The sequence below is a fragment of the Engystomops pustulosus genome, chromosome 6 (genome assembly GCF_040894005.1).
Source record: "Engystomops pustulosus chromosome 6, aEngPut4.maternal, whole genome shotgun sequence".
Classification (NCBI taxonomy): Eukaryota; Metazoa; Chordata; class Amphibia; order Anura; family Leptodactylidae; genus Engystomops; species Engystomops pustulosus.
The window spans coordinates 46,859,786-46,879,966 of NC_092416.1; the positions used below are offsets into that span (position 1 = coordinate 46,859,786).

The 20,181-nt window shown below is 40.8% G+C and overlaps 1 protein-coding gene across 1 annotated transcript; it reads right to left on the minus strand.

Annotated features, from left to right (window-relative positions):
- Positions 1–2,759: 2,759 nt before the first annotated feature.
- On the minus strand, positions 2,760–19,790 carry GPR157 (G protein-coupled receptor 157). Its single transcript, XM_072155936.1, has 5 exons — positions 19,587–19,790; positions 16,904–17,304; positions 7,982–8,195; positions 6,295–6,486; positions 2,760–5,379 (listed from the first exon to the last, which is right to left on the minus strand). Exons 2-5 carry the CDS (start codon positions 17,284–17,286, stop codon positions 5,146–5,148), a joined length of 1,023 nt encoding a protein of 340 aa, XP_072012037.1. The 5' UTR covers positions 17,287–17,304; positions 19,587–19,790; the 3' UTR covers positions 2,760–5,145.
- Between the last annotated feature and the right edge of the window lie 391 nt (positions 19,791–20,181).

Below are 20,181 nucleotides of genomic sequence, written 5' to 3' on the forward strand. Positions count from 1 at the left end.
TCACTACCTGTACTTCCTGCTGCTAGATTAGATTAAGAGGTAGAGAACAGGGGGTTGGTCCAGACATATTCTGCTCATTGCAACAGCCTTGAAGCTAGAACACTGAGCATCTCTGAATATGCCCACCAAAGCCCCAGGCTCATTATCATAATTTTAATAGTTGATTATATAAAAAAAGAGGGTTGGAAACCAGGTGCAACTGAAATTATATACACCAGGACTGATGGAGAAGGGTTGGGATTATATCTGTGAAATGCTGTATTTTTGTTAATAATGAATTAGAGAATGTGTTATTTTGTTATCCTGTGAATATTTAAGAAACTTGTCTTTGTAGAAATACCCCTTTAAGGTATGAACTGTGGAAGACTTCTGAAGTTGTTCAATAGAAATCTTCTTCAGAAAGTGTTTCCATCTTATTTATGGCATATACATAGGTTTGTCCATTAAACACAATCATGAAATAAGGGACACAGGACAGCCTTTTTTTACATAGGTGGACATCCCAAAAGCAGGGTTTGTTATTCTGCTCAATTTTGTTATTGATGAATATGGTTACCATAAAAGGGTATCCTTGGTCAGCTGCAATTTGTAGACATAGTATGCTCCTTGTTCACACCACATGCACATTGTAGGCTCTTTCAACAAATGGTAGTTGTCTGCATGGTCTGTGACAAGTAACAATACCCTTTGTTCAGACCTAGCATTAACTTTTACTAAGAATTTGTGTCATAGTAGTGTTCTGATAGACCAGATTGGCGCAGATCTAGGAGTCTTCTTGGGCACTGAGGACATTGTGGCTGGTTGTCCTCACTTTATATAAATCTTTATATTTCTGACCACAATAATCATATTTGGTCTGCAAGATCAGAAAGCGATATTTTGTGCATAGGTTAGGATCACATGTCATTATTGTCGCAAAATCCAAATAATAATATTTATATAATGAATTCAGATTTTTGCTTCAGCAATCAGAATTATGCAGCAAAACTTAGGAACCTGGCCTTAAAGGAAACCTACCATTTCAAATGGTAGGTTTAAGCTGTAAACACCGAGCACCAGCTCAGGGTGAGCTGGTGCCGGTGCTTAGTTTCGTTAGTGTTAAAAGCGCGGTATCGCGGTTTTAACACTTTTTAAACTTTATAGCAGAAGCCGCTTCGGCGCTGCGCGCGACCGTGCGCGCGCAACGCCTGCGGCATTTCCTATGTAGGCGCACGCAGCGCCGAAGCAGTTTATGCTATAAAGTTTAAAAAGTGTTAAAACCGCGATACCGCGGTTTTAACACTAACGAAACTAAGCACCGGCACCAGCTCACCCTGAGCTGGTGCTCGGTGTTTACAGCTTAAACCTACCATTTGAAATGGTAGGTTTCCTTTAATGATCCTACCATTTACTCTCCCCCTGCTGTAGTGAGATTGTTGGGATTTCCAGTTGTGGTGGATATGAGAAATTCACACTGTGTACTCAACTATATTAGAGATCCTGGGTATGGCGACATGTATTACAGCTTGAGCTACATTATTGGTGAATAGTGGACCAAACACTCCAGTGCATACATTGGCCACAATAGAAGTCTACGAGGGGATTTATTATATTCTGGTGCCTCATGCACCAGCATATGATTTATACCTGTTCCTCCTGTAATGCCAGATGAGGAGGCTTCAGCTCCTGATATATCTGGCACCGGCTACGCTGCATAATCCTATGACCAGTCCTGCCCAATGTAGAATTGTGCTATAAGCGGCGTCAGTTCCTGGTAGTACGCAGCCACCGGAACTCCGCTACTGGGCATGGCTTCACTTCACGCCTCTCCATGTCCACTTGACATATAGTTGGTGTAATGAGGTCATATATCACAAGTTTTTCTGAACAAATTTTAGGGAGTTATTTTTTATAATACGAGGGCAGTTCAATAAGTACCCCAGTTTGACGACAGTGGGCGTTAGTGTTATCATTGTGTGCTGCCATCTATCAAACGACGGCAAAACAAATTGCAGACCAATTGATAGGTTAGTTTGGATTTGGCAGCCATTTGAGTAAGGCGTGTTTTGTGATTTTCGCCAAGATGGTAAAAGAGCAATACCGTTCAGTAATTCACTTTTTGTTTTTGGATGGGAAAAAAATACGAGGAAATAAAAGCAAAGTTGGATGCCGTTTATGAGGACATCGCCATCTATGACCACAGTTAGATATTGGCTCAGTGAGTTTAAACGTGGGCGAACATCTGTTTTTGATGAAGAAGCGACCAGGACGTCCGGCAGATGTGGTTACCGAGGAAGTCATTCAAAAAGTCCACAACATGATACTCGCTGATCAACGAACAAAAGTGCGCAAAGTAGCAGAGGCCGTAGGTGTATCGACCGGAACAGCAATTAATATTTTACATAATAAGTTGGAGACGAAAAAATTGTTGACCCGATGGGTGCTGCGATTGCTCACGGTAGACAACAAGTGGATGCGGCTTTTAACTTCGAATCAGTGTTTGGAGCAATTTAAGCGAGATCCGAAGGAGCATTTACGTCGAGTCGTAACCGTTGATGAATCCTGGATTCATCATTACACACCACAAACTAAGCAACAATGGATTTCTCCTGGGGAATCTGCACCAAAGAAAATGTTTGGAAAAAATGGTGTCTTCATTTCTAACACAGGTACTTATTGAACCGCCCTCTTACACCATATACCATAGCTATTGGACACCATTTAATATAATATAATAGTAGAATTTCCATACAGAATCCACACGTTTGTCTATAAATACACCACACATGGTTTATTTACAAATATGAAAAAAAGTTTATATCAATTTTACATGTACAACTTCAAGTAACAAGGTCAAATAAATGGAGTTTCCATAGATTGCCAAACCAAGAGCCGATCGTACATATAACATAAGATCACCCTGAAACAGGTTTATAGGAAGGTTTACTTTTTTCATTATTTTAAAATCATGATCAGGTTCTTGGTGCTCCTTCTTTCTGTTCAGCACCCACAGGAAGTTCATATTAGTTGTTTAATTTTCTGACAATTTCTTTTCATGGCCATTTTAGGATTTCTTAGAGTCTTTATATACTGCTTGCAAACACAAGCATACACTTTACATTTTTAACTTCTCACAAGATACCTAGAAAATTGGCAAGAATTAAGTTCATCTAAAAGGTATATGCCTATGCTTTTCAATATGTTATCCCACCAACCTAAACTAAAACATGTGTACTAAAACAGCTGTACATAAGGAATTCATATGGATGAGGGGAGCTGTATTTAATGAATCCATAGGGTGTGAGGGGGCTTATATAAAATAACCATGAGGGGGCTGTTTAAGATGATAGGGAAGATTTCAGGGAACAAGAGACCCTTTTATTTACCTAACAGTGGACATAAAGGTTTTGACTACAGGGGTTTTTGTGTATTCTGTTACCATGAAATTAGACTTGGCCTTTAAAAAAAAAAATCACCTAGTATATATAACGGCATGAGAAATTTGTCATCAATATAAATATGGATCAGATTGGTGGTACAGGTGTACAAATCTTGTATCTTGTACTATTACAGCGCTTAAGTTTTTGTTTCAAGCCATGGACTCGGTATACAGTACTCCAAAGACATATTGTGACACTAACCAAAGTCAACCATTCAGATAAACAGCGATCTAGCAGATCATGAGCTAATCTTCAATTGTGGAGCACTACAGTTCCATCACTCCTCAAACATGGACGGACCTAAGAGTCTTGTAATAAAATTACTATGAAGGCACAGCGAGGTTGAGGTATTCTGTACTAACAGCATGCAAGTAACACATCATGGACACTAGTGTCATTGGGGCAGATTTATCAAGCTGTCTAAAAGCAACAATGTTCTTAGTTTCTCATTGCAACCAATTACAGCTCATCTTTCATTTTACCAGTACTCATGAATATTTTAAAGGGGAGCTGTAATTGGTTGCCTTTAGCAACTAAGAACATTCTTACTTTTGGACATCTTGATAAATCTGCCCCACTGTCTCAGGAGTATTGGAAAATAGATAGAAACATTTCTTTAAAAAAAATATTGCATAGATATGTCATTTGATCACAATAAAGAAGACTTCACCGTTATATAAATATAAATCGTCAGTCTGAGTTAAAGTGAACCTATCATGTCGGTCATGGTCTTCAATCTGCCAGCGGTATATTCTACAGCAGGAGGAGCCAAGCAAATCGAAGCTTTGCCAGAAACCACTGAGTAGAACATGTCATTTTTGATTAAAATGTCTACGTGCTTTGGGCTTAGGAGTCCAGTCAGTAGTCCATTCATTGAATAAGGCCACCGATTGGACACATAGAATGGGTATAGATATACAGTTACAAATGACAAGCTTTGCTCGATCCTTACAAGCTGCTCGGCTCCATCTGCTCTATAACATGCTACTGTCAAATTTAAAATGCCTGTTCAATGACAGATTCCCTTGAAGCACAGCGATAAATGCTAAATAGCATTTCCCCCAAAACACTAAAAACCCAAGCCATTATAGCATTAATTAAAAGTTGTTACTACTAAGTAGAGTATAGAAGAAATATGGAAGATTTCAAAGGTCACTTGTGGGAGATTGTAAAGATCCTCATGGCTTTTGTTAATACTCAACATACCCATATAAACCAATCATATACAGTACTAGTTTTATGAAGAAAAAGATTGCTTAACGCTGGCATCTGGATGCTCCCAATGCACTTGGCACTATTTTGGTAAATTGCTCTGAAGTCAACTAGTGGAGTGTCCGTAACATAGGAGAAAACAGAAGGGTAGGATCAAAATCATCATTTTAGGATGCAATATGACTTTTTTTCTGCATAGTAAATAAGTTAGATGCCACTTCTTAGTGCAATAACTACCTGGCTCTGGGGGATTTGTTCAATCCTATACAAAGTAATTGTAAACTCAGAAAATTGTATTTATAAAGTGCACATGATAGCGTCATTCTATATATTACGTCCTGTATAGAGACCTATTTAAAGGTCCCTCAGTATGATCACACAGAGACACTGAAGTTCCACAGACATCTCAAATCCCGATTCAGCTAAAGAGGTGAAATCTATTTGCACTAAAGTGAAGATGTATAGGATTTCCACAGACTCTCTGACTGGACACATTGTAAACAGCGAAGTAGGATCAAGTGCTGGCGAGGTGAGGAGACCACTTCTGGCTGCTTCCACTTCTGGATTCTTCTATTGAGCCATAACCAGAAGCATATCCGTCAGACACAGCACTTTCTCTGAAGTCACTCGGCCCAGCAGACTTACAGCAGCAGCAACTTAGCATTGTCAGTAGACGGGTCCTGATAACACGAGTGCACAGGACAAACATGATGCAGTTTGCTCCACCCTGGAAACTATTCCCGATGCCCTGTTGTTGAAAAAAAAAGTAGTACGAAACGATTATTATAGATCAACTCATGAAAAGTTTTACAGTAAAGCCAAAAGCTAAGCAAAGACACTGACAACTTAAAGTAGTAAATTACTATATACAACATAGGGTATGGACATAAGAGCTCTCCTTACAGGGACTTTGCCAATTAAGGTGTGTGGAAACGTCTAGCTATTGATGCTCCACTAGGGGATTCTGGGAAATATGCAAATAAGTTTTCCACAATGGGATAAAGAAAATATTGCCTTTTAGCTACCTTGTAAGGTAGCTTAGCTACAAGCATGTCTTTTAAGAAAGCCTAATGACATGATGCGGGATTAAAGCCAAATCAGTATATCCATTCCATTCCTGTAGGCAGAGCTGTTTCTATGTGATTGCATCTCTTGAGTACAGTGTAGGGAACTGGTTTGGCCGAGTGAGAGGCTACTTACTAGGGCTGGGAAGTACGAGTTCTTCTGACCCTAGTGAAAAGCCTCTCACTGAATTAAACCAGAGCCCTTACACTACAAAGATGGTTAATTAATTCTTTATAGGTTGTTAGGAAAATTGAACAACTTCCAATGCTGGAGTCAACAGAAGGTAAATGGGAATGGACGCGAATTTAGGAGGAACCTCAGCATAGGGATCTACTTACCACCTCATTTGTATGAGGGGTTGGGCTATAAGGTTTCAAGAATAAAACTTTTCCATAAATCTCCTGCACTACAATGGTACAGTATTACCATGTGCCAAATACAGACATAATACATTCTGTGGGCAGATGCCCTCAGACTGCTCAAGCATTGACGAGAAGGAGCACCAATGTTTTTTCCCCATTCAGTTGTATTGTTTAATGGTAGCACGCTGATGGTGGATGGGGTAATGGTATAAAGTATGATGTACATTCCCACTTACATGCAAGATGACAAGGATGGGGTTGTGCACAGCTGGAGAGTCACAGAGAGTCAAAATAAAGCGGATGGTGCTCCAGATACGGAGAAAGATGAAGATGATTGGGATGAAAATGAGCTTCTTGTCTGCTGTGGCTCTAGGCTGGTATACAGGAGCTCTTGCCAGTATTGGACGGTATTCAGACAACGCCCTATGCTGGGGGAAGAAGGAAGAGGTCATATCATAGCAACCAACACATACACATCACTCCGCTGTCCACGTGAACACCTACAAAGAAGTGTAGATGTCTGGGAACGCCTATCATGAACTTACTATTGAGGTTTCTTCATCCTCACATATGACGCCATCAATAAGCATCCCATTTAATTGATTTGTTTATGTGCCTGACATTTATATTAATAGTATATAGGGCAGTTTTAGGTTTCATCATGGCCTCACTGTCTCATTGCATTATGTCCGTAAGTGGTAAAGGATGAGGGGCTTCTGCATGTTATCTCATCAAGTGATGAAATAATATGTACTTAAGGACGACATCTGAAAATGACATATGAAGTCAGAGGACTATGTGAAGAAATATAATCATATTGTGCCTCCTAGTGGTACCATCAGGTAAAACAAGGACTGACTATTTTTATAGCACTGTTAAAAGTGCATTAACCTACAGAAATGTAACCATGGCCGTGCACCACGAGAGTAGATCTGTAGTTTTGGGACCTGTCACATATTTTACCCTGGAACAGGGACCTCACGTCTCCTGACTTAATTTGTTTGTATACAGTTACCATGAAGTAACAATTTAAAGAACATCTTTGTTCCATTCTCTTGTTATTCCTCCAGTGCAGCTGGGGAGCCATCATTCTCCTTGTATATTGAGTGTCTCCCTATTTAGTTCTGATAATATAGCACTGAATGGCCAGTGTCCGACTGTATAAAGATACATTCCCAACCGGTAACACACAGCTGTCAACATACTCAGCTATTCCTAGTAGAAACAGTACATATCAATACACAAAAAAGATGCTCTAGAATTGTTATAGTCATGAGAAAAAGAATTTAGAATTCCATAGTTGGGACAAAAAATAAACCAGGTCCTTAGAAGGGTTTTGTACTAACCCTTATAAACTCCTATATGTGTGCAGCCTTTTTAAAGGACATTTACAATCAAAATCAAGAATGGATAAACCAGGGGCACTTACTCGTAGATTCAGGCACTGTGACTGTGGTAATCTTCTAATATTTGTTGTCTCCTTCCTTCTAAAAATCAATGTTTAATACATTGCTTATGAGCCAAAAGGGCTCTGGGAAGTGTTACCAGAACCCCTGCTTGATGCAGGGACTCTTCCGGCTCATTAGCATAAATGTAACAGTTGATTCTAGAAGGATGTAGACCATTGCTATCAAATACAAGAAGATTACCACATTTACGGTGCCTGGATGTAAGAGAGAGTGTCCTTGGTTTATCATGATGGCTTCTGATGGTAGATTTCCTTTAACCTATTTGCCCATTTTTTATTATATGTTCTGTCCTGATATAATAAAAAAACAGAATACAAAGAAGGTGTTTATTCTTTTTTTCAGGACTGCAGTAGTATGCGATGTAGTTGAGGACTAAGATGAATGTGTATAGCTGACAATAAATTATACACCGATTCATATATAAGAAAAATTAGGAATAAGAATGAGTCATTACCGCTCTTCCAATGTGCTTCTTAATACGCAAGTACAGCACAGGTAAGACCAGGTAAGCCAGGATCTCCCACGCCTTCCCAGTAAGAAGCATCCATATCAGCTTGTCTTCAGCCTCTATGTTGATCCAGCACCAACCAACAGATACATAGGAAGCATCATATCCAATCTTCTGGAGGCAGACAGCAGCCACTGTGATCACCAGGGGGATGCCCCAGCTGTGGGCAAAACAAAAAGTTATACAACATGGAAAGCCACTGGTACCAGTAGACACATTTTCCACTAAACTAAAGAGGTTGTCCCATGGTCTCAGCTATCTCAGCTCCAGAGAGATGAATGGGGCAGCCCGCACATGCACGACCGGCTGCTCCGTTCATATCAGGGTGCGATGGGGGTACATTGGTCCCATTACTGAGAACCCCACAAATCAGCAAGTTAGGGCCTATCCTATGGATAGAGCCTAACTTTCTACTTTGGGACAACCCCCAAGAGTATATTAACTGCATGTGAATAATTATATATGGTTTGTTCATTTAAAATAGCAATATACATGTCTGAACTATTGTATAAAAAAAAAATTTAAAAAAAATGTATATAAACAATATAAAGTCTGTGGACAGATTTTGTGCAAAGTATAACAACAACAAAAAAAATGCTACAACAAGGAGAAACCAAGGTAAGTGTCTGGGCTGCTATGCTATAAATACTCCCCGGCTCGCTGGCCAGAAGCTCTCAGATTGCGGCTCGTGACACCAATGACACAGGCCATGTACTTTCTCGTCTGGCTTCATGTGAGAAGCACAGTGTTATTCCTGATCCAAATCTTATGTGCAGAAGATTGACCTTCTTCTATACAAAGCTCTAGTCACAATGAGGATAAATACACAAATTCACACTAAAAATGTCATTGTCATTTTTAATGCATTAAGAAAACTGTATCTAAAGCACAATTGAACAAAAAAAAAAAAGCAAATAAAAAATATTTGTGCATAAAGAAATAAGAAGCAAACTTGTAAAAATTCTCAATGTCCTATTATTCTATGCCTGCAGCTCCTATGCAAATCTATGTAGAACCGTGGCCACAGACAACAAACAAAAGCTGTGTAGTCAGATCCTGCAGCCATTCTTGTTTCCATTTGTCTCTTAGGAGTTGTTTTAGGCCAGGAATGGATGTGATCAGCCCTCTGCCACAAGCACCACTAACCTTTTTAATGTTTATGACACTTTTGCATTAAATTAAAATATATACAATAACATCTATGCAATTTATATGATAATTTACTATATATTCTAAGATTTTTACCCTTGAACCATTTAGGTTTAGATTGTCTTTACCTATTGGGTTTTCAGCTCAGTCAATGTAATCATTTAAATGGGTTCTCACAGCCAATGTTTCGTTAAAGTGTATCAGTCAAGTAAAAGCTAGCAGCTTGAAAGTCAATGGGATACAGTTGTCTTAATTCTATATAAGGCCTTGGACACAAGGTGTGATGCCAGGAGCTAAATAAACTATGGCAATATGCAGCACAGTGGATGAGATTTTATAAATGCAATCCTCTTGCTGCACTAAAGGGGTTGTCCACTTGAAGCAAATAATTGGTATTGTTTGTGTAATGAAAAGTTATACAATTTTCTTCAAACACGGAGAGAACATACAATCTCTTTGCAGATGTTGACCCTGGGACTTGAACCAGGTCTCCAGTGCTGCAAGGCTGTAGAATTAACCACTAAGCCACCTTGCCGCCCTATTTCTTTATCAATTCCCAATGGTTTTTTAGATCTCTGCTTGATGTCCTTCTATGAGCTTCTATGTTTACCCCCAGTGGATAGAAATCTGTCAGTGGTCTTATGATGGATAAGCAGGTGTGAAAGCTGCTATCATACAGCATAATCAGGGCTGAGTGATAATAACGCCTCCTGCACCTGTGTGACCATGGACAGATTTCCATTCACTGGATATAAACATAGAAGTTTTCCAAAGCAGAACATCAAGCAGAGATCTAGAAAACAGGGAAGAATTGATACAGGAAATAGAAATATTAGAAATTTGTATAACTTTTCTTTAGACAAAGAATATCAATTATTTGCCGAAAGTGAACAACCCCTTTAAAGAGGACCTGTCACCTACTAAAGTAAGCAGCTCCTGGTGCTTGAACAAACGCCACAGTGTTAGAAGGATAGCATTACTGAAAAACCTCCAGTAACGCCATCTAACACTGCGGCGGGGTACAGTGTAATCGTCGCACCGCTTGCAAGCGGTCCAATGTATTCATGAGGGGGTGGTCCGAGGCGCCCCGCTCGCTCCATAGGGTGGCGGTGACTGCCGCGCGTCATGCAGCAGTCACTGCCCCTAACCACGCCCCCTCATGAATACATCGGACAGCTTTGCAAGCGTTCCGACGATTACACTGTACTCTGCCGCAGTGTTAGATAGCGTTACCAGAGGTTTCCAGTAACGCTATCCTTCTAACACTGCGCATTTGTTCAAGCACTAGGAGCTGCTTACTTTAGTAAGCAGGTCCTAGTGCCGAAATTATGGGTGACAGGTCCTCTGTAAGTTTATATTGGGCAGTGCCTGACATACATACCGTATATGGGGTTTTATGACTTGCTTTCGTTCTACTGTAAAACTGGAGAAAACAAGCTTTCATCTCATAAACCCATTGAAAAGGCTCTGGCCAATTACTGGAACATATAATCTACAGCACCAACTTCTACTTACAGCACCAATCTTCTCATTACTTAAAATACAGAATTATAAAAATATACATTACACCAATATGTTCATAGATGTCCTAGAATCAATACTAATAAGATCACAAACTACATAGGGCCAAATTCCCTGGATAATCTCCCACACAACCTATTTCACACTAAGTATTAAAGCTGCTGCTGGATGTTAATATTAGTAAGTAGCTTTTGTATTAGAGACAGGACAGAAAATATTGCTGGACTTAAAGCAACACATATGAATTACAACCATTATATCTTGTTGTATTACCATGAAAAAGATAGTGAGAGAAAAATAATATTTTTACAGTACTGTCCCACTGAGCTCTAAACTTAAAGCTCCACAAGCAGGTCACACCTAAGAATACAGAACTTTTAAATAAAAGAAACAACACATCAAAATCTGCCCACATTATAGCAAAACACTTAGAATTTGTTCTAATTTGGGATTGATTGTTGTCTTGGGAATAATTGAAACACTGGAAATATGTACAGACCCTTAAGAAATTGAAATAACTTGAGTTAAACGTTCAGATGTTAAACATTCAGAGCGCAATTTCTCCTACTGACCCTGAATGTGAGATGCACTTGTTGTTAAGTGCATATGGTGAACACAGTAGACAAGGGTCATACAGAGTACTTCAAGTCATAAGAGAGCACTAGGGTATGAATAGTGATAGAGGCGTCTGCACTAGATATCACTGAATCAAGGAATACACATATACAGTGGAACCTCGGGGTTTAGCATGACAAGCGTGTATTTTACCAAAAATTTAACTTGGTTTACAAGTATTATGCAAGTCCTCCCCACCCTGTACTGTACCCCCCCCCCTCTACAGAATTGTATCAATAAATAATAATTACTACATTTATGTAGTGCACACAGATTATGCAGCGCTGTACAGAGCTTGCCAAAGTATGTTTTGGAGTGGGGGGGGGGGGGGGGACCGGAGGACCCGGGAGGAAACCCACGCAAACATGGAGAGAACATACAAACTCTTTGTAGATGTTGACCTGGATGGGACTTGAACCCAGGACCCCAACACTGCAAGGCTGTAAATAAGGGGCTAGATGTTGTACTTCACATGACTAAATATGTGAGAATACGTGTGAACTGTGAAGTTCTGCAGCAGCTGTGGTGTTTATTGTGATGTTTTGCATCAACTACACTCACCGGCCACTTTATTAGGTACACCTGTCCAACTGCTCGTTAACACTTAATTTCTAATCAGCCAATCACATGGCGGCAACTCAGTGCATTTAGGAATGTAGACATGGTCAAGACAATCTCCTGCAGTTCAAACCGAGCATCAGTATGGGGAAGAAAGGTGATTTGGGTGCCTTTGAACGTGGCATGGTTGTTGGTGCCAGAAGGGCTGGTCTGAGTATTTCAGAAACTGCTGATCTACTGGGATTTTCACGCACAACCATCTCTAGGGTTTACAGAGAATGGTCCGAAAAATAAAAAAACATCCAGTAAGCGGCAGTTCTGTGGGCGGAAATGACTTGTTGATGCCAGAGGTCAGAGGAGAATGGGCAGACTGGTTCGAGCTGATAGAAAGGCAACAGTGACTCAACTCGCCACCCGTTACAACCAAGGTAGGCAGAAGAGTATCTCTCTCAACGCACAGTACGTCGAGCTTTGAGGCAGATGGGCTACAGCAGCAGAAGACCACACCGGGTGCCACTCCTTTCAGCTAAGAACAGGAAACTGAGGCTACAATTTGCAGAAGGTCATCGAAATTGGACAGTAGAAGATTGGAAAAATGTTGCCTGGTCTGATGAGTCTCGATTTCTGCTGTGAAATTAGGATGGTAGGGTCAGAATTTGGCGTCAACAACATGAAAGCATGGATCCATCCTGCCTTGTATCAACGGTTCAGGCTGGTGGTGGTGGTGTCATGGTGTGGGGAATATTTTCTTGGCACTCTTTGGGCCCCTTGGTACCAATTGAGCATCGTTGCAATGCCACAGCCTACCTGAGTATTGTTGCGCACCATGTCCATCCCCTTATGACCACAATGTACCATGTAACATCTGATGGCTGCTTTCAGCAGGATAATGCGCCATGTCATAAAGCTGGAATCATCTCAGACTGGTTTCTTGAACATGACAGTGAGTTCACTGTACTCAAATGGCCTCCACAGTCACCAGATCTCAATCCAATAGAGCATCTTTGGGATGTGGTGGGACGGGAGATTCGCATCATGGATGTGCAGCCGACAAATCTGCGGCAACTGTGTGATGCCATCATGTCAATATGGACCAAAATCTCTGAGGAATGCTTCCAGCACCTTGTTGAATCTATGCCACGAAGAATTGAGGCAGTTCTGAAGGCAAAAGGGGGTCCAACCCGTTACTAGCATGGTGTACCTAATAAAGTGGCCGGTGAGTGTAAGCTTTGCATTACCACATTCTGCAGCAGAAGATGTGTTTATTAGTTTATTATAGTTCTGCAGCAGTTGTTAATATAAGTAAGGGGGGGTATTTTGAGGTCCACCAGTTGCTTAAATGCCCTACAGACTGACCCGATGAACGATCAAATATTTGACCTTTCTGTGTCTATCCACAAATTTGCAAAGCACTGTGTGTTATGTATATATAATATTTATTCATTATGTGGATGTTTTTGCATCTACTGGGCCCACAGTATATTCTGTGGATCGATATATAAAAAAAGAAAATAAAAATTGTATATCCAAACTCGGGCACTTAGGTGGCAGAGAATGGAGTTGCCACACGGTGTAGGGATCCTGCCAGCAGCCCATTACACAATAAATATGAAGCCATGTGTTGTAATGTCAGCAGATAGACGCAGCTGCACTACGCTACAAGATAGTGAATGACCAGGGCAATTGTGCAACAGCTTCTCCCACGTGTAAAGTCTCAAAGCACATAAGAACAGGGCGAGAAATCAGCCAGGAAATTTGGTGTCTGTGCTGAACTATCCGGCTCATAAAGGACTGTAGAATTAATATCAATGTGATCTCAGGCAGCTGAGGAACCCAAGCAGCTTAGTCAAATGAAGGGTTGCTATTATTAACCCTATGCTTGATGTAGCAGAGTTCATTGGGAATATTAAGACTGGCATCAACTGAATTAAATTAAGGGTGATGCCACACGGTGCGTTCTTGGTCCGAATGTTTACCATGCTTTTGGCTCCTTTGAACCTGTTTATCTTCATTTCTAGAAGTCTAGGCAGTGGTAAATCGGATGAAAAACACATGGTAAACATTCAAAAACGCATGTGTTTTTAAACGGACTAAAAACACATGCTTTAAAACGGTCCAAAAACGCCATGTGTTGCATCACCCAAAGTCAGGAATAGGACGCATGCATAAAAAAGGTATAATGGGAAGATCTGCATCTCTTCCATGTTTTATTTATAAGCAATAGTAATTCACATTAAAGGGAGTCTACCAGGGGTTTTGATTATATAAAGCTGCAGACAGTGCTTAGTATTGGTCCTGGAGATCTGTGTAACCATATCTTTGCGTGTTCTACCAACTGAACTGTGAAAAATGCACTTATATTCCAGAAGTCTATCTGGATTTGGAGCATTGGGGAAGTCTCCTCACACTTTTGAGTTCTTTGAACTCTGCATTACACAGCCCCAGTTCCTCTCTTCTACAGTAATAACTACTGGAATCCTGCTACAGTTCTTACTCAAAGCAGAGGGGAGAGACATTGCTGAGAGAGCTTGCACAGAAGTGCAGAGTCCAGCTACAATACTGGAATATAAATGCATTTTTTTCACAGTCCAGATGCTACTAACAACACATATAAAAGTTGTGGATACACAGATCTCCAGGGCCAATAATACTGGTAGACTCCCTTTACATTCTTCACATGGATTTCACAGCCATTGTGTCTGCGAGGGACCTTTGGGTGCAGTCAGACAATGACAGTGAAATACTACATGTTTTTTTTTTTAAACTAAATTCACTAAATAATTTTACCTGTAAAAATTAGATAATGCACCAAAAGATTTTTTTGGGGTTCTGTGTGGTTTTACAACACATCTGAAGTGTATACAATGCAGTGAGAAAGGTTCAGTAGCCATAACTTGTCAGTAATTGTCTGCTCTCACAGTTATAAATGTACAGAGCCGCCATCACATGAAATCTTGTTTACTCCAATTACAGAAGACGAGTTGTGCTTTTTCCAAGCATTCCTCAACTAAACTCTAGCGCACCATCACTAATCCAAAATATTAGAAACATCAACAGAATCAGAGCAAATGATACAACACAAGGCTAAATACACAGCGGAAGACAAAGCGGGTATTGTACAACACGTCAAACTGCAAATAGGACTTCACATTATGGAGAACGACTATGAGGAATTGAGAGGGTGCTCCATAATTTTATAGTTAGTATTAAAATAACAGAGGAAGGGAAACTCTGGTTTGATACTAAAAGGAAATTAGCAGATTTATAAATAGTAAAAATTTTCAGGCAGGTATATAAGATGCATGGCCTGTATTATGAAACCTCCAGAAACAACACCTTAAATATCCCCCCCCCCCTTCCCCAGACCTCGATCACTTGCGTATTACAGATCCAAAATATCACAAAACTCGCTATTGGCCGCATCAGGATTGTGGCTCTGTGAGCTACAGAACTGGATATACCTGCAGTTAAAGACATTGTTTGGAACTGGATCTTTATTTGCAGCTCACATATGCAACTATGTATTTAACTGACAGTATCTCCAGTTCTGTAGCTCACAGGGCTCCAAGCCTGATGCAATCTGAAAGATGAAATTCTTATTTGTACTATAAAACACCAAAAGCAGGTTTCTAAGTACTATAGAACCAAAGATAGGGGCATATGAACAGTCCTCCTGCAGCCTCTGCACTTGACTCATCTCAGGCAAATATAACTCTTGTCTGCTCATTTCACATGACTCTGGAAAAGAATTTTTATAGGTAAAAGGAAGAGATTTCACCCAAAAGAAATGATTCAGGAAAGGGCCTTATTAAACCCTACCCAAAGGGACAAGTAGTTTAAAGGACTAAAATATGGTGACATAGTTAAAGGATCAAGGATTTTAAGCCAAGCACACTGACATACTGGTGTGTACCCCCTCTGGTAGGATCCGCTATTTTTTTAGCTTCTTATTCCCTGTTTTTACAGACTTTAACGTTATGCAACTGTGACTGAAGGGCTCCGGGCTCCATGGGTGTTAATGAAGCCTTGGCTTAGTTGCATAACTAAGTCTTTTTTTTCTTAAAAACAAGGGCACAAGAAGCTAAAAGAAGAGCGGATCCTGCCAGAGGGGGCACACACCCCTATGTCAGTGTGCTTAGTTTACAATCCTGGTGGTAGATGTCCTTTAAGGATACATGCACGTGACTGTGTGCTCACTGTGGTTGGAGGCAGAGCGCAGCACATGGTCGGGTGGAGAAAGGAGAGGGAGTTAGCGCTCCTCACCCCTCCCCTTTGGCCAAATTACATTCGGAAATACAGTCAATCATATGTGCTAACAATAAAAAACGTTGCGGTACAGCTAGCACACGGCCAGAGAATACGGTCATGTGAATGTAGCCTGAGACAAAGCTATTAGAAAACAAAATATTGTTAACTAAATCAGTAATTTACTCTAAAAACTTCCACATTGGTCACAAATAGGGACCTGAATAGACCAGGGGATGTTCACAGCTTGGTAAAGGTGCACTGCATAATCTGATAGGATTTGTACCTTAATATCTGACAGCAGGATTAGCCTCTATACAGGATGCCTTATTACCTAGAAAAGTATTCTCAGAGGTGACACCCTTCCCTGCAACTGCAGCTGGTTTTGGTAAAATTATTTGCGTAGAGAAAGAGGAAGAAACGTAATCAAAACTTTCTTCAATAGGAAAGTAAATTATGTTAATAATATACGAGTTCCATGAACCTTGCAGTAACATATCGGGGTTCTGCAGGGTTGATCGCTTCAAGGGTTTGTGTGTGAGACTCCTACTAATCCGATATGAATAGACCATCTATAGTGTGAACTTATATTAGTACTATAAAAAGGTTATACCACAAAGAAACAATTATTCCTTACCCAAAGTTCTGGTGAACGTTTGGGGTCAGTGGATAAGTGTCTTTTGTTGCACATCTCATAACAACTAGAAAGAGGGTATTTGTATATTTTGGCATTTCAATCAACATAAAGATCAGTCAGATCTGGTGCTGTATCAAACCAACCTGATAAGATGGAACCAGTAAACCATGTGCTCTGCCAGGCTCTGCTGGGACTGTACAATGGTGATGTAGAGGTACAGAGCCACTGCCACTGTCCAAAAGAAGGAGCTGGTATTGGAAAAGGTGGAGAGCGCCCCCTGGGCAACGCAGTCCCAACTTGAGGTCTGGAAGTCTCGTAGGACTCCATAGAAGTAAGAGACAGCTGAGAATAAGTCCGCAACTGATAGGAAGAAAAGAAGCTGACGGGGGCGACTCCGGAGCTCTGGCCAACGAATATGGGTAAAGATAATGAGTAAGGATCCGAGGAAAGAGAGACCACAGGACAAGAGGACGATCACCTGCTCAAACAGGTACAGGTTATCCGAGGGAACGTCAAACCAAGCCATTGGGAGGATCTCCAAACCCTAGGAAACAAAAGCAATCATAATGATTATAGTATCATCATTACACGACTTATTCTTTATTTATGATCCTCCATACATTCTTCTTGTACAGATCAATCAATGAATGTATCAGTATGTGGTAATCGGATATAATGTAAATCCTGTCCTATGTGTATTACAGCGGAAATTGTGAGTGACCCATGTTCTCCTGGCTGAGCACTGTGTTATTACCGCAGCCGGCCAGTGCTGAGCCAGCAAAACATAAAAAAAGACAGATAAGTGAGAACTGGTATATCTAGACTAGGCAGTTGTAACCACTTACTCATGTGGACTCCAAGAGCTGGTATGCTGACTACTTCATTTACTTGGTAACAATACACTATAGTGAGCATAGAGCTTCCTGACATAAAAGATAACAAACATGACCCGCCTAGAATCTGCCAAGCATGCAGCCACCCAAGCAACCTACAGCCTACCCAAGGGACCTGAATAATGCACAATTCTCCACTTGTGCAATGTAACAACCTACAAGTTGTTTGGCATGCTAATGGCTAACCCAGCTGGGGGCAGATCCACCACTGGGCAGGAGGCGGACCCACCAACGGGCAGGGGTGCAGGGGGTGGACCTACAACCTACTCCACAGACATGTAGCTGAGCAGCTACAGCCAGATCAACATACACGCACATGGTGTGTAACAAACGGATCTAAAAACAATTCTTTAACCCCTTATCGACATGTGACGTAATAGTACATCACATGACAGGTGCATGGAGAGGGCTCACGGGCTGATTCCTCTCCATAGCCAGTAAGTCTTTGCGGCATATTGTAGCAAAGGTTTACCGTTAACAACCACTAATCACTTTCGGCAAAGCAGCCGCCGGCTTAAAAAAAAATGGCGGCATGAGGGCCATGGGGCCACAACATCATCGGGGAGGCCGTTCCGTCCCCATGACAGCCTCAGGTCTTCCAAAAACCTGAGGCTGTCTAGTTTTAACCCTTTCATTACAATGTGCGATCATATACTGCCATACTGTAGTAGCAGTGGCAGTATATGGTAGGATCGATCAGACAACCTAGGGTTGAATAGTAAAAATAAAAATGAAAAGAAACCTAAAAATTCAAATAACCCCCCCCACCCCCTTTCCCTAGAACTGAAAATGCCCGATATATATCAAAATATAATAGCGTTTTTTTTTTCACTGTGTTGAATACCGGAGAGGAAAATGGCACCCAAAGTTGAAAATGGCACTCTTTTGCCATTTTGAAAAATATAAACAATTCAATAAAAAGTGATCAAAAATTCATAAAGTCTTAAAAATGGTAGCATTGAAAACATCATCAAAAGTTGCAAAAAATGACACCACCCATAGCTCCGTACACCGAAGTATAAAAAAGTTATTAGCACCAGAAGATGGCAAAATATATATTTTTTTAATTTTTGTAAATGTATGAAAACATTATAAAACCTATATAAATTTGGTATCCTCATAATCGTACTGACCCAAAGCATACATTAGACATGTCATGTGGGGCCTACAGTGAAATCCGTTAAATCCAAGCCCACAAGAAAACGGTGCAAATGCATTTTTTTACAATTTTCACTGCAATATTTTTCCCGCTTCCCAGTACATGGGATGGAATATTAAATACCGTCACTATGAAGTTTAATTTGTTACACAAAAAACAAGCCGTCACAAAGCTCTGTACATGGGAAAATAAAAAAAAAAGTTATAGATTTTTGAAGGTGAGGAGTGAAAAATGAAAACGCAAAAATCGAAAAAGGGCTGCAGCTGGAAGGGGTTAAAGATTAAAAAAAAAAGACGAACATGAACTATTTTATCCATCTTTGCTATCCAATATAAAAGAGTCACCAGCAGAGACCATCACACTGTGACCATGTAAACATTAGCTGTGTCCACATGGCTTCTAGTGAAAAGTCAGATAAAGTAATATCACAGTCACAGTCATCCAATGTATATCACTAACCTGAGCCTAGTGCACGGCATTCCCATGCAAATAATAAGGAAATCCCATGTAAATAGGCAAAGCGCTGATAAGCCATAGTGTAAATATTTAGATACATAGTGATACATACATGGATGCACCGAAACGTGTGAGTTGCTGAGGTTGCAGCTTGTATACATTGCAACAAGAAGTGGATATAGGATACTAATAAAGGGACACAAAGTGGATACAGTCTAATAATAAGAGGACACAAAGTATAAGAATGATAAAGTCTACTAATAAGAGGACACACAGTATAACAATGAGTAGTTAGCACAGCAATGTATGGGCACTGACCTGGCCGCACAGCTCTCCTCTCCCGGATCTCCTTCCAGGATCCTGCACTCTCAGTGGCTCCCTGCCAGCAGTGTACAGGGAGGAGCCTGGGCCCGGGACATCCGGACAGAGCAGGAAGCGTCCGTACAGCCGGGGAGCAGTGACGGGACCGGCTGCAGGAGAGCTCCGGTGTAATCTGCGCTGCAGCACTCTGCTATCTGCCCGCCAGGGGGCGCTCCCAGCTATTATAAATCATCCAGCTCCTGACTTCCAGGTGCACTTTTATCTATCAGCCAGCAGGGGGCGCTGTGTTAGGAGTTTCGGATGTCGCCGCTCAGGACATTCATATTTCTCTTGTCATTTTATATTATAAAGTAGATCGACCTGATGGGAGTTGTAGTACTATTTGTGATTGCATGGTATCCTGCATTTATATGTAGGGAATCGCTTCTGTCTGAATGGGATCTAAGACATCAACAGGCATCTGATCCACAAATAGGGAGGACATCCGTGTCCATATTTTTCACGTTCCCATAGACTTCTATGGGCAGAAATCTGTGAAGAACACGTTCATGTGCAAGAAAGTAGAGTTAGATGTCAGCTCCAAGTCATCAGA

What these genes read in the sequence shown, in the direction of transcription:
- GPR157 (XM_072155936.1), bottom strand. Translation starts at nt 17,286, where the DNA reads ATGGCTTGGTTTGACGTTCCCTCGGATAACCTGTACCTGTTTGAGCAG. An exon ending in TACTGGTTCCATCTTATCAG is followed by an intron (nt 8,196 to 16,903) that starts GTTGGTTTGATA and finishes TTTTGCCCACAG; the next exon opens with CTGGGGCATCCCCCTGGTGA. An exon ending in AGAAGCACATTGGAAGAGCG is followed by an intron (nt 6,487 to 7,981) that starts GTAATGACTCAT and finishes TTCTTCCCCCAG; the next exon opens with CATAGGGCGTTGTCTGAATA.